The 13,485-nt window shown below is 32.5% G+C and overlaps 1 protein-coding gene across 1 annotated transcript, besides 11 other annotated features; it reads right to left on the minus strand.

Annotated features, from left to right (window-relative positions):
- The first annotated feature begins 525 nt into the window (after positions 1–525).
- Positions 526–564: a microsatellite.
- Positions 565–2,145: 1,581 nt separating this feature from the next.
- Positions 2,146–2,166: a microsatellite.
- A 907-nt stretch (positions 2,167–3,073) lies between these two features.
- Positions 3,074–3,097: a microsatellite.
- Positions 3,098–3,387: 290 nt separating this feature from the next.
- Positions 3,388–3,412: a microsatellite.
- Positions 3,413–5,183: 1,771 nt separating this feature from the next.
- Positions 5,184–5,229: a microsatellite.
- A 757-nt stretch (positions 5,230–5,986) lies between these two features.
- Positions 5,987–6,023: a microsatellite.
- A 314-nt stretch (positions 6,024–6,337) lies between these two features.
- Positions 6,338–8,603, minus strand: PVX_094275 (hypothetical protein; the record flags this gene model as incomplete). Its single annotated transcript, XM_001614275.1, has 2 exons — positions 7,860–8,603; positions 6,338–7,732 (listed from the first exon to the last, which is right to left on the minus strand). The coding sequence occupies exons 1-2, from the start codon at positions 8,049–8,051 to the stop codon at positions 6,338–6,340; spliced, it is 1,587 nt and encodes a 528-aa protein (XP_001614325.1). The 5' UTR covers positions 8,052–8,603.
- Positions 7,014–7,064: a microsatellite.
- Positions 7,230–7,377: a microsatellite.
- Positions 7,379–7,413: a microsatellite.
- A 1,918-nt stretch (positions 8,604–10,521) lies between the features above and the next one.
- Positions 10,522–10,564: a microsatellite.
- Positions 10,565–11,983: 1,419 nt separating this feature from the next.
- Positions 11,984–12,004: a microsatellite.
- Positions 12,005–13,485: the final 1,481 nt, after the last annotated feature.

The raw sequence follows: 13,485 nt of genomic DNA on the forward strand, positions 1-13,485 counted from the left end.
TCACAAAATAAGATGCAATAGTGCAATATCTCACTGCATATTTTTCATAGAAAAAAAAAAATTGCATCAAGATGATAATTAGATCGAGCGACATATTATATTCCCTTTTTTCTGATATTATAAATATATCCTATCTTTTGTATATCCCAGGTTACGTAAATCTTTGTTGACCTATTTGTAGAAAAAAAATAATAAGAAAAAGAAGAAATACATCTTTTTGTGCATTCCACATTACCTCCATCATAAAAAAGTAAGCAGTGGTTGATTTTATCATACGTATTATTTCGTTCACCTTTGTGAAATAAAGTAACATGCATTGCCAATTTCAAAACTCGAAAGTAAAAAAAAAGACAAAATATACTATACAAATTCATTAAATTTTTTTTTTTTTAAGATCCCATGTTACACGTTGTCTTGCTCGGATCTGCATGCATGTTCACGCACCCGCCCCTAAATAATTTCGAAAATTAGAAAAATTGATAGAATTAATATGCAAGGTAATGAGCAAATGTAGCGTAATATGCGAGAAGGCTCTTTTTCACAACAACATTATCTGTAGTTCTATTTTTGACTTCTGATGCTCATTCGAAAATTTTCATTTTTTTTTTATAAATACGATTTTTCTATAACCCTTGTAGCATCATAACATCATAACATCGTAAAATCATTATTAATAAGGCGATTAAAAAAAAAAAAATAGACTGGAATATTCTTTTAATACCGTTTTCTAATAATTAGAGGGAATCGCCCAGTTTATTCTCTTCATTATTAGTTCTACTCCACCTTTCCAACAATTTTTCTGCTTCAGTCTGAATAAACTTGCGCAAAAATATAAAAGGGATAGAATACGTATTATCTCCATAGTTCTCTGTATTTTAAACGAATAACATTGTGAGAAATTTTTGGTTCATTTGTTTATTAAATATATTTTTTTTTTTTTATTATTCATTTATGTATTCATGTAAACAATAAAAATGAGTACAAATTAGGACATTCAAATTTATACCTATTATGCATTACTATATATCTAACTTTTGCTTAATTAATATGGTAATAATGTTAAATATTAAACTGGCTTTTTACTTAAATAGTCTTTATCTTTGGGTTTTAATTGAATAACTTCATATGATTGTTTTTTCATGTTTTTTTTTTTTTTTGCAAAAAGTTAGGTAAAAAGTGTAAATAAAGTTCGTTGTGTACAATTATATCCTACTTATTAATACAGTGAATTTTAAGAAAGGCATTTTATTTTTATATTATAAATAAACCCACGCTGTTGTGTAGTTCGACCTACCATTGCCGATGGTGCATATGCATTTCATTAAACATTTCCAACAATCAGTGGTATTTATTACATTTAAGTTCCTTCATCTGTTCTTTCATCTACATATGCTTCAATTAGATTTATAACTTAATCGTAATTTATTTTGCATTTCGGGGAAAATATCAGCGAAGTGTTAAAAAGAGCTCCTAATAAGTGCATGGCTACTTTTTTTCCCCATTTAAGCCCTTGTATAAAAAATATCAAATATCAATCATCAATTTTGTAATTTCATTTGATTAGACACTGCTTACGAAATTATGCTATAATTCGTTTTATCCTTCTTTTCATAATGTTGAAAAATTTCCTTGTTTAGTAATATTCAAAAAATACATATGATATATTACACTTATATTGAGCAGCGACAAATGCATAATCTGAGAAATAAAACTGTATCTAAGATAAATTATCCGCATGCATGTACTTACGTGAATATATATTCATGGGTCAAATGGTTTGCCAAAGTAGGTTTTATAATAAAGGACATAGGAAATATATTCTTATTCGTGGGTTTTATATTAAACCTTACGAATTTGCGTCTTTAATTTTGGGATATCGTCGTCCTGTGCGAACTTTTTTTCTCCTTTCTTGTCTTCTTCATATTTTCTTCTTACAATTACATTATTTGATGCATTAATCTTGGTATCTCTATTATTTTATATAAATGTTACTCATTTCCGTTTTCATGATTTACCCTGCCTTTCTCCCAATGAAGGATCAACCAATAGGCGACGGACAAAAATGTTATTCCATTCTCATCATATAAGGAAGCAACTTGTTATAGGATAAAAACGAAACATAAATTAGAAACACTACTACGTAATAGGTAACACAAATATCTAAAAACAGCATTTTAAAAAAGGTCACTATCATTTTTAATTAATATAGAAGCCTCGGTTAACTTCTTCATTCATGCGCCTAAACCACCGGCAATAATAACGTAAGAGGTACTAATATAGTGCATGTGAACCCTTGCCATAATGCAATTTCCGTGAAAAATGTACCTTACATGATAAATACGCTATATATAATTATTCGTAAGGATATCCATAAAAATTAATTTAACCAATTACACTTATTTATGTAGTATAACTTTCGATACTCGGGGAAGTACCTCCATTTTCCTTTATTGAAAAAGATCATTTGCGTGTGGGGGACATTTCGGACATAAAAAAAATTAAGTTGCCATAATTGCCTACTACTTTTCATACGGATTAATTCCTTCTCAAAAATGTGTATTTCAAGTGAGGGCAATGCTAATTTTATAATAAGACGGTAGTAAAATTTTATTTGTACTTAGGGCATCCTCACTGTCGCATGAAAACATAAAAAAGGATGTACGAAATGTTACACTAGACCAAAATTGTTAGTTGAACAGTGAAACTTTTTTATTTCATTCACTTTAGTTTTCACATGACGCGCTCTTCGCCGCGTAGGTAACATGCGTATATGTGTTTTCTTCGCATGTTACGTTGTATGCAAAAAATTTCATCCCCACATAAAAAAATTTTTATATAAAAAAGTTAATTATTGTGAAGCTAAAATGCACGCGAAAGTGCATGCGAAAATGCGCACGAAAATGCATGCGAAAATGTACGCAAAAATGTACGCGAAAATGGCCGCAAAATGGGAGCGAAAGGGCACACCAAAATGCGCACCAAGATGTAATAATTGGGTCGAATGGTCTTCCTAAAATATGTAACAGTGAGGTACCATTCCTTGCTGCCTTTTTTCAGTTTAAAAATATATACAAAACAGAAGGAATAAAGAGCAAACCATGTTGAGGTAGAGGACCCCCAGAAATAGCTTTATTTTTTCCTCTCCGCATGGAAAACATTTTTCATAAAGGATTACTCATCTATACAACTTTTCATTTGATATAATTCTGTTAAAGATCTCCATAAGAGGTAAACCGCATAGAAAACCTAACAAAAAGGGAATGGAAGTAACCCACTGTCCTAAAGAGACAATCGAAATGAAGGTAATCAGCATACCTAAAGACACCAGTGCTATAAGGTCCCTTAGCCTTTTTATCATATATGTGTTATTACACTTTCTAAATAATTTTCTTTGGTCATATTTTACGTAGGACTTCTTAATGCCATTTCTAAAGTCTTCGCCAAGTTCGGCATCATGGACCAAATCGGTTATTTGCTCATATGAATTTATAACATTCTTCACGTTAATCTGTGCTTTATTTTTTCTCCGCTTCGCCTTTGATAATTGCTCATCAGAGCTGTAAACTATCCCTTCATCATTAAGCATTTCTCCTAAGTGCCTGTTAGGCCTGTCCAAAAAGGGGCTTCCTTTGTCATTATTCCTGCTGGAGACATTTTTAAAGAAATCCTAAAAAGTAAATTAAATTTTGTAATCCGAAAGGACATGTATTTTCATTTTAATGAAATTATTTTTTCAAAAAAATAATGAAACAACAAAAATGTACAAAACTTTTTTGAATCTTTCTGCATTATCCTACCTCTGTACTGTAGCACAGACAGAGCCAAATGACAACAGCAAAGGTAGCAAATTTGACGTAGCGAAAAAGGATTATTTGTTCCTTCTTAAAATTTTTCATTAATGCAGTGGTGGCATTTCTCGTATTAATCTTTCTACCTCAATGCTGACTCTTCTGATATGTTTGCAACCAATTCAGCGTAACTTGTCTGTTGATCAATTTCTTTTAAACTTTTTATTATTTAAAACATATTTGTAAAAATGAGGCAAGTATAATAAAATTGTCCCTATTAAATTTTACTTACATATCATGGTTATACTTTTTTTTTATCATCTTTTTTGTACTTAATATTATTTAAAAAAAAAAAAAAAAAGTATTATATTTATAAAATTAACCATTCATATTGTCTGTCCAATAATTAACATTAGACTAATTCTGAGTGGGAAAAAAATTACTCCTCTTTGTGACAACGTCGTTAAATATTGTTGCGTAAAAAGGTAGCGCCACCATTATACATAAATAAATTGATATTTTATGTACGAAAATTCACTACCTTTTGAGTCGTAAAAAAATGTCTTAAAAGAAAAAAATCCTCACATTTAAAACCAAGAAATACGCAAAAGGAAGAAAAAAAAATCATAAACTTATGTACAATAGTTTATTTAATTAATTGTTACAGAAAAACAAATTAACTATTTTAAAAATGTAAAAATTCTGCCGCGTACTTTCCTGCAATATCGCGAAATTTTAATTCGTAAAAATAGCAGTAAAGTCACCGAAAGTAAATGCCAAAACAGGAAGTACAAATGGCCCCAGTATAAATTAATTTTTTTTGAAAAGAAAATAACTAAAAAGGTCACCCCTGAAAAGTTATGCTAAGTATGCATTTTGCGTTCTGCAATGTTTTTCTACTAAGGTAAAAATAAAACCATAAGTCGCAGAATAACATCATACGTAATGTTTCTTATCCTTTAAAAGGACGTCTGTTAAAACTTTTTGGTCATATTTAAAGTACCACTTAGCTTTAATCTGTTAATGGCAAAAGTACGCCTATTTTTATATATCCCCACGTTATAAGGTCAATTTTGTGCCAATTTTTGTAAGCAGTGCTTCGCTAATGTTAAAAGTGGGCTCAACGATGAATTTACATACATAGTTGCCATTTTCGTTAAAACGAATCGCACAAATCGCACATGCATGTTCAGTAAAATAAATCTTTTAAATGAATTCCAGCAGCGGAGACCACTTATAAGGCAGCACAAAATTAACAAAGTAGAAAAACTCCCAGCATCATTCATCAAATCGGTAACACAACATTTAACAAATCTTTTTGTAAAGAATTGATTTTAAAAAATGTTGTGGCATCTTCTCGCCGCGATTCTTAATGCGTGTAAAAAAAGTAAAAATGCATGAGCAGTATTTTTTCCGCGGAATAGACTTCATTGCGAATTTTTCGAAGCACAATGGGCATGAAAATTAAGGCACATATATATCCTTAGCAAAGAAGCGGATCATTCCGAAAAATTAAAAAATATATATACGTATATATATACGTATATATGTACACATATGTGTATGCCCAGTTTGACACCTTTAACGCCGAAATAGGGGCACCTTAACTTCTATGCCGAATGAAGGCCAATTTGTCTTAATTAGATGGTGGAATAACGCCTTACGGCTAGATATGAATTTTTTTATAATACTATAAAAATTTTAAATGACTAACCAATTCAACACAACTCTTTGAAAAATTTCGCAGTGCATTAATAACAAGAAGTGACACATAAATAATTCACACGCACATCTATACATATGTGCAAGGTGCACGTCGCATGAAAAATATTTCTAATAAGTGTACCAGACCAACCGAAGCGGTTTGGCAAAGTACAAGCAAAACCTTTTCATTAAAACATAATATTGAATTATTTAAAAAAAAAAAACAACGGATGAATGACATGCAAAGGTGAAGTAAAAGTACTACAACATAAGTGATAAACATTTGTGTACATATATTTATGTGTAATCAAATAAGGGTTGAATAAACATATTATGCTAAGGAACATAAGAAAATTAACAAAACTGTTTTAATGTGTCCCATAGCGGATTTAGCTACGTTTAATCTTTTCACTGTCTTTTATTTATTTATTTACTTATTTATTTTTTTTTTTTTTGCTTCTTTCACCACATACCAAATAAAAATTCTTCACTTACTTTACACTGTGTATTTTCAAACCTTTACAAACAATCGAAAGATAATTAAAATTATCGCGCATTGTAAAAGAGTGAACAATTGACATTCCAGTTATACAAATAAGTGTCATACTACCCGAGCTAAGGCAGTGGCTCAAAGGCCGAATTAAATTTTATCCTTTTTTTTGGCACTTTATTAAATTTTTCTCCTAATTTACTTATCTTTTTTCGCAAATTCGTTTTACAATATGTCTGTTTTTCCGATTTAGTTCCCCTATTCTTTTCTTGTATTGCAATTTCCGAATCGATAATTTAAAAGTATGCACTCTTTTGCGTGTTCAGTTATTGGGCAGCCTTCGTTTCAGTTCATTCTAATTTCCGGCATTGCATTCCGCGCGTTTCAACTCTTCATTTTCTGTGTCTCTATTTTCTGCGTATTTATCTTCCGTTTCAGCGCGTTCGGTTTTATTACATGCTAAATCTGCAGTTCCTGATCCAGAACAGGCAGTGCAATCTGATAAATTAACTTCCGTGTTATCCAATTTTATTCTTTTTCTACTCTTTGAGCTCTTTTTCTTTCCTTCAGCGCAATCTGACAGATCACCTTGCGTACTGCCTGATTCTTTATTATTTGACTTTTTATTAAAATATTTCGCCTTTTTTAATTCTTCTTTTTTAGCTTCATCAATATCTGTACAGTCTGATAAGTATTTCACAGCTCTTGCAATTTCCGATTTTCTTCTCTTTTTATTAAGTTTTCTTCTTTTTCTTCTGTTTCTTTTTTTTAATCCATTCTTCAATCCCTTCTTCGGTTCACCATTTGATTCACTGTTCGATTCATTGTTTGATTCGCTGTTTGATTCGCTGTTTGATTCCATGTTCGATTCACTGTTGGATTCACGATATGATTCCATGTTAGATTCGCTGTTTGAATCATACTGCGATTTCGTATCCTTAGATACACCCTTTTTCTTTCCTTTCCTTTTTCCTCCTTTTTTTGCTTCTTTATTTTCTGATTGTTGAATTATTTCCGACAATATCGAATCTAAGTCTTCTATTTTTGCATTTCCTGCTTCACCATTTTTCAGTTCTGAATTCCCTTCCACATATAATGTTTTTTTTTTTCTGGGTTTCTTTTTCGATTTTTTCTTAGATCTTTTCCTTCTTTTCTTTCCGTTTTCTTCCTCATCGGGAAATACATCTTCAAGGTAGCTAACTTCTCCGTTTAGTAATTTTATATATTCATTTTCTACACCCTCCGTATCTGAATCTGCCCATTCTTTATTTTCGTTATTCACATATGAACATTCTCCTTTTTGTTGTTCTGTGTTTTCTGTTCCGGCTAGTTCCCAGTCTCCACTTTCATCTTCCACATACCACATTTCTCCATTCTCTTGTTTGGCACTCTCCACATCTGAATCTTCATTGTCTTTTTCTTGAGTTGTTAAATTTTCCTTTTCGAGATATTCCGATCTTACACCCCCTGGTACAAAGTCGTTTTCTACGAAAACGGTTTTTTTTCCTCTAGGACGCTTTAATTTTTTTTTTTTTAGTTTTTTTTTTAACGCTTTTTTCCTTTTCTTTTCTGCGAGTTCTGTTTCAGTAGTTTCGCACATAGAGCTCTTCTCATTATCCGACGCGCGATGACTCGGACCGGCAGCTCTCTGTTCTGAATCATAATCAACCGCTGCAATAATTCTGCTATTTCTCAGCTCGGAGGGATTTCCCAGGCTCTTCTTTTTGTTCAGGGACTTACCACAGGTGGACTAAAAAAAGAAAAAATGATAATCATTATTTTTAAAGTACCTACTTATTTTGCATTAAACAATGTTTTGCTTTTTAAAGGGACGTAAAAAAAAATATAGCCTATCGATTCGCATAATTATTAGTTACGTCGTCGCTATAATGGCACATCCAAATGAACAGAGCAACAGTAAACACCTTCATGATGTAGAGGGGCATGTTTTTCTCTTTTATGCATCTATTCCTGGCGTTATGCATATTTGCCTTTTCCGAATTTTTAAAAGAATTTGTGCATCCTTCGGAAGATGCAACCTTATTAAAACAATCAATTGAGTTAACCATTTTTTTTTTTTTTTTTTGTTCTTTTCTAAATTAAAAACATCTTCAAACTTACAGTAACGATTTTGGTAAATCAAGTACTGTTATAAAAATAGGTACAGCAAAAAATTACATGAAAAACATGTTTGCTAAATTTTTAGCCAAAAATATTTGACAAAAAATTAGTTTAAATAAAAGGATATCAGGTAAAAATTACAAATATACTTTAAATATACTTTACATATATTTTAAATATATTCTAAATATATTCTAAAAAAAAGTACCTTTACTGTTAGCACCAAAAAAAAGCAATGGCTGCAATAGCAATGGCTGTAATAGCAATGGCTGTAATAGCAATGGCTGTAATAGCAATGGCAATAAAATTTTGCTTTCATTTCAATCAAAAGAATAAAAAGCTGTACTCTTTGTAGATAAGTTATACGACCACCTTTTCTCATTAGGAATAAAAAAAAAAACAATAAATGAATAACATATAAGCGATGTGAATTACCTCACGAAGGCTTGTAAAAAGAAAAAAAATTATGAACATGGAATGTAGTTCTGAACGATGTTTTCTCCATAAATTCAGTTTTCACTCTTACGATGTTAGCAATGCGCAAAATGAATCGCAGAAGTGGCAGTAAAATAATATAAAAGTAGAAGGGCTGAAGTGGCTACTCGCGCTATGTAGTATGTACTATATAGTATATTCTTATACTATATATTATATATTCTTATTTTTCCTTCTCTTTTTTTTGCAAAAAATAGAATCGCGCTTTGCTGAAGAACCTCTACATAAAAAAACATATCACATGTATGCCATAATAAGCAAAGTAAGTCATTTCAATTGACTATATTCTACAACATCGGTTTTATTACAAAAATGGAATTGCTTAAGGTACAAATAATCGTTCCATTTTAGGAAAAATTTTACGTTTTTTTTCTTTTTTTAACTTCCTTTCGTTCTATACATTTGTATAAAATTCACTGTTGCCCTGCAACCGAGTGACCGATCGAACTGCAAAGAATTGTATAAATAAGAAAAAACGTATAACCTTGTCGTTGATGTAAACCATCGTAATTCCCTTTTTAAATAATTTTACTTTTATCTTTACTAATGATCGAACGGCCTAATAAGCAAACGGCTAATCCATAACGCTACATTGCTTCCTAAAAATGCATATCAAAAGGTACAAGTCTGGCCACGTTCAATACGGCAAAATGTAGTCCGATTAACCAACAGAGAAGTGTACACAAGTAGGTGTACCTTTTTTGACTGCGAAACGTTCCTTTCATGTCGTTTACATTTCTGCGCAGATGCACTATACATAGTCGCATTAACACAGTAACTCTTTTTGAAATGCCGCTCGCATAGTGACAAAGAAAAACATTAATTCCTCCTCTTTCCACTTCAAAATTCTAAAAGTGCTAATTTTGGCATAACATTCTATACGTATCATTAATTAATTCTTAGTAGGAGGAAAATTACCTTATTTGTATCTGATAGTTCAACTTTCAGAGGATGTAAAAAAAAAAAAAAAAAAATTATCAATTCTTTTTTTTTTTTTTTCGCAAAATATTTTATAACACATTTAACACATCATATATAATATAGAAAGTTCTAATGACATATGTACTTCAAATAGTAACATATGGTTTGGAAAAGGGGGAAAAAAGAAAGAAATGCATTCGCTTAATTTTATGAAATCAAAATGTAACATACTATACATATTTAAAAATAAATAAACAATATGCGTAACTAGCTATGAAAGATTAAAATGATAACATAAAATCAGTATGCAAAATATGATATGCATTTTTCACCGAGATCAAGGATATACAACGTCGTATAAATTCAGTGTAAACATATAACTGGTGCACTCCACGGCTAATATGAAATAGCACAGAATTGTGTTGCAGACATAAATATGTACATACATATATATGTACATACATATACATTTACATATACATATATACATATATATATATATATATATATATACATACATACATACATACATACATACATACATACATACATACATACATACATACATACATACATACATACATACATACATACATACATACATACATACATACATACATACATACATACATACATACATACATACATACATACATACATACATACATACATACATACATACATACATACATACATACATACATACATACATACATACATACATACATACATACATACATACATACATACATACATACATACATACATACATGCTTGGCCTTCTATGCAAATTCCCACAAAGTGGGGCCATTAATTACACAATTGGGACTGAAACAGCTGTGTAAAAAAAAAAAGGAACAAAAACAATATATAAGGAGACATGGGACTACTAAATTATGTTAAAAAACTATTTGAAAATCCAACATAAAAAAAAAAGAAAAAAAGATACATAAATTAAAATATACGCTAGGCACACATTTGCGCCGTTTAGTACCGATGTATTGGTATATACATGCGAGGCACCACAAAAACGAGGGATATCGCATGAATGTATCTTAAGCTGCTATGGTATAGTATGCTCCCTCCTTATGATGTTACCCCTATTTATATTCCATTTAAATTGCCCTTTTAGCATTTCTCCCTGTTTAGCCTCACTGTAGTTTTCATATTTTCCCACTTCTCCGTAAATTTATATAACAACTGACGTATCAATATTGAGCATAAAAGAGCACACGTATGCCCATAAGGATAACATCAAAAAGATTGTAATTTAATTACACGTAATGATAACTGCTTTGAGTGCCTTTTCTCTTCTTTCATACCCATAACACGCTACTTTAATTTATGCTTTTTTCTTTTTATTTTATGCGTCAATTCCTTAATCGAGTGTTTTTTCTTTTTTGATTTTTTCTCCGGTGTACTTTCATTGGGATTATTCAAATTCTCATCTGAGCCGCTTTCCACAGTGCTACTACCTGGAATATCAATTTCCAATCCTTCATTCTTAGACGAATCCTTTTTCTTATCACTTGAACTATGTTTTGATTCTGATTCCTTCGATTCACCATGCTTCTTATGATGAGATGAGTTCTTCTTTAATAATGAACTATACACTGGCGAACTTTCTTCACTTAATGCAGTTTTACTTTCTGTTTTGTGAGTTTTCTCCTCAAAATTGATCTTACCGTCTATTGAATTTCTTTTCACTTCTGTGACCTCAGATGATTTCTCTTTGCTTCCCTTTTTCGCATCAGTATTCAGTTTAGTATCTGATATATTCTTTTTGAATCCTATATTTTGTGTGTGCAGCTTTTCCTTACTTCCAGTTTTCGCGCTTTCCGTTTTGGAATCAAGATTTAGTTTACTATCGGAAATATTTTTTTTAATCCCTGCATGGTGCACTTGAGAATTTTCCACATGCCCCGTCGCCTTACTTTCTGCTTTATAATTTTTAGGGTCAAAATGCTGTTTGCTGTCCGATGGGCTTCTTTTTAATGACGTCTTTGACAAATGGAGCTTGTCCTTACTTCCGCTTGCTGCATGTTCAGTTTTATCCGCTTTCGTTTCAACAACTAGTTTACTGTCAGACGTATTTTTTTTTAAGCTAGATTTATGCGAATTGTGAGTGCCTTTACTATCCGATTTTGCACTTTCCCCTTCATGGGCCGCTTTACTACCAGATATATCTTTTTTTATTGCACTGTTTCCCGAATGGATGTTTATTCTAGGGTTTGGCATAGGTTTTTTCTCCCCAGCAATTCCTAACTCGGAATTACCCTTATGGTGTAATGTAGGAACAATAGGTGATACCATCGGTGCGGTGTTACTTTTTTTAACGTCTAATTTATTTTCTTCCCGTACCATTTCTGGCCGTAAATCCTTTTTACTTTCTGGCACCTTCTTCTTTTCTGCACTTGAATCGGTTGTTTCCTTTTTCGCGGAATCTGCAACATTGGACACTTCCTTTTTCGATTGCTCCGTTTCGGGTTCAGATTTCTTTACCTCGTAAGAAGCGTTACTTTGTGGCTCTCCCTTTTGAGGGTTATAATTTTGTCCACCACTATAGGTGCTTCTTTGTGGCTCCCCCTGTTGAGGGTTATAATTCTGCCCACCACCATAGGTGCTTCTTTGTGGTTCCCCCTGTTGAGGGTTATAATTCTGTCCACCACTATAGGTGCTTTTTTGTTGCTCTCCTTGTTGCGGACCATAATTCTGCGCACCACCATAGGTACTTCTTTGTGGCTCTCCTTGTTGCGGACCATAATTCTGCGCACCACCATAGGTACTTCTTTGTGGCTCTCCTTGTTGCGGACCATAATTCTGCCCACCACCATAGGAGTTATTTTGTTGCTCTCCCTGTTGAGGGTTATAATTCTGCGCACCACTATAGGTGTAATTTTGTTGCTCTCTCTGTTGAGGGCCATAATTCTGCCCACCACTATAGGTGTAATTTTGTGGCTCTCCCTGCTGAAAGCCATAATTCTGCGCACCACCATACGAGTAATTTTGCTGCTCTCCCTGTTGCGGACCATAATTCTGAGTATTTCCAGATGTGCTTTGTTCCGGTTGTGCATACTGCGACCCAGCAGTGTTGTTATAATGTGTTGCATTTGCCCCTTCACCAGCATACGGTGCTTCGTAATAACCACCACTATTATTTGGATGGTTGCCGTTCCCACCTGCATACTGAGATTCGTAGCTAATATTATATTGGGGTGCATTCTCTCCTGAGTATTGATGTTCATTGTAATAGCCCTCGTAATAGGATTGGTTGGTATTCCCTCCCCCATATTGAGAATCATACTGTTCATTATAAGCGGGTGCATTCTCTCCTAAATAATTATGTTCATCGTAATAGTTATCATAATACGATTGGTTCACATTTCCCTCACCATACTGCGAATCGTAGTGTTCATTATAATTGGATGCATTTTCCCCTCCGTCTCCATATTGTTCTGTATAATAGTCATTATAATTTGACTGATTCGATCCACCTCCCACATTCTGATATTGGTAATTATCATTATAATGTGGCTCATTTCTTCCCCCTGCTCCTCCCGCATGCTGTTCCGCATAATAGTCATGGTAAGTTAGCTGGTTTCGGCCCCCTCCTCTCTGCTGATTTGCGTAGTAGTTATTGTAATGAGGGTGGTTTCTTCCATCTTCAACAAATTGAGAACCGTAATTGTCCTTACAATCTGATAAAAACTGTTTCACACCGGTGATCTGAGATTCACACACTTCCTTACAATCTGATATAATTTTTTTCACACCAAGGAAGGGCAACCCCCCCAAATCTTTGCAATCTGATATAATTTTTTTCATTCCAAGGAAGGGCAACTCACTCAAGTCTGAATAATCTGTAAAAAACTTTTTTACTCCCTCGAACTGTGATTCACATGTTTCTTTACAATCTGACAATATTTTCATCACTCCATTAAATTGATTATCGTAGTGTTCTGCATG

Source organism: Plasmodium vivax, chromosome 8, assembly GCF_000002415.2.
Source record: "Plasmodium vivax chromosome 8, whole genome shotgun sequence".
In the NCBI taxonomy this organism is placed as follows: Eukaryota; Apicomplexa; class Aconoidasida; order Haemosporida; family Plasmodiidae; genus Plasmodium; species Plasmodium vivax.